General features: G+C 64.0%; 1 protein-coding gene across 1 annotated transcript in view; it reads left to right on the top strand.

Annotated features, from left to right (window-relative positions):
• Window positions 1–267, top strand: part of LOC104462191 (YLP motif-containing protein 1-like) — a gene marked incomplete at both ends in the record, with an annotated part of 13,066 nt that overhangs the window by 11,674 nt on the left and 1,125 nt on the right. Inside the window, one exon of the mRNA XM_010074048.1 lies at window positions 13–254. Coding sequence (XP_010072350.1) covers window positions 13–254 — 242 coding nt within the window. The remainder of the gene's footprint in view (window positions 1–12; window positions 255–267) is intronic.

Here is a 267-nt window from a genome sequence, read left to right as displayed (position 1 = left end):
TTATGTTTACAGAGGCAGAGGGCAGGCTAGGCAGGCATCCATCCGTGGCCGGGGGATGTTCAGGAGAGCGGGCAGCAGGGAGAGAATGCCAGATAGGCGGTCAGGCAGCAGGGAGAGGATGCCCGATGGTCGGTCTGGCAGCCGAGAGAGGGGACTGGGTGGACGGTCAGATGGCCATGAGAGGGTATTCTCTAGCCGAGACAGAGAGCTAGCTGGGCGGACAGGCAGCCGGGACAGGGGACGGGCGGGGAGCCGTGAGAGGGAAAC

The sequence above is a fragment of the Pterocles gutturalis genome, unplaced genomic scaffold (assembly GCF_000699245.1).
Source record: "Pterocles gutturalis isolate BGI_N339 unplaced genomic scaffold, ASM69924v1 scaffold4447, whole genome shotgun sequence".
Lineage (NCBI taxonomy): Eukaryota > Metazoa > Chordata > Aves > Pterocliformes > Pteroclidae > Pterocles > Pterocles gutturalis.
Note: the sequence above shows the minus strand (reverse complement) of the source record. Positions and strands in the feature narration are given on the sequence as shown.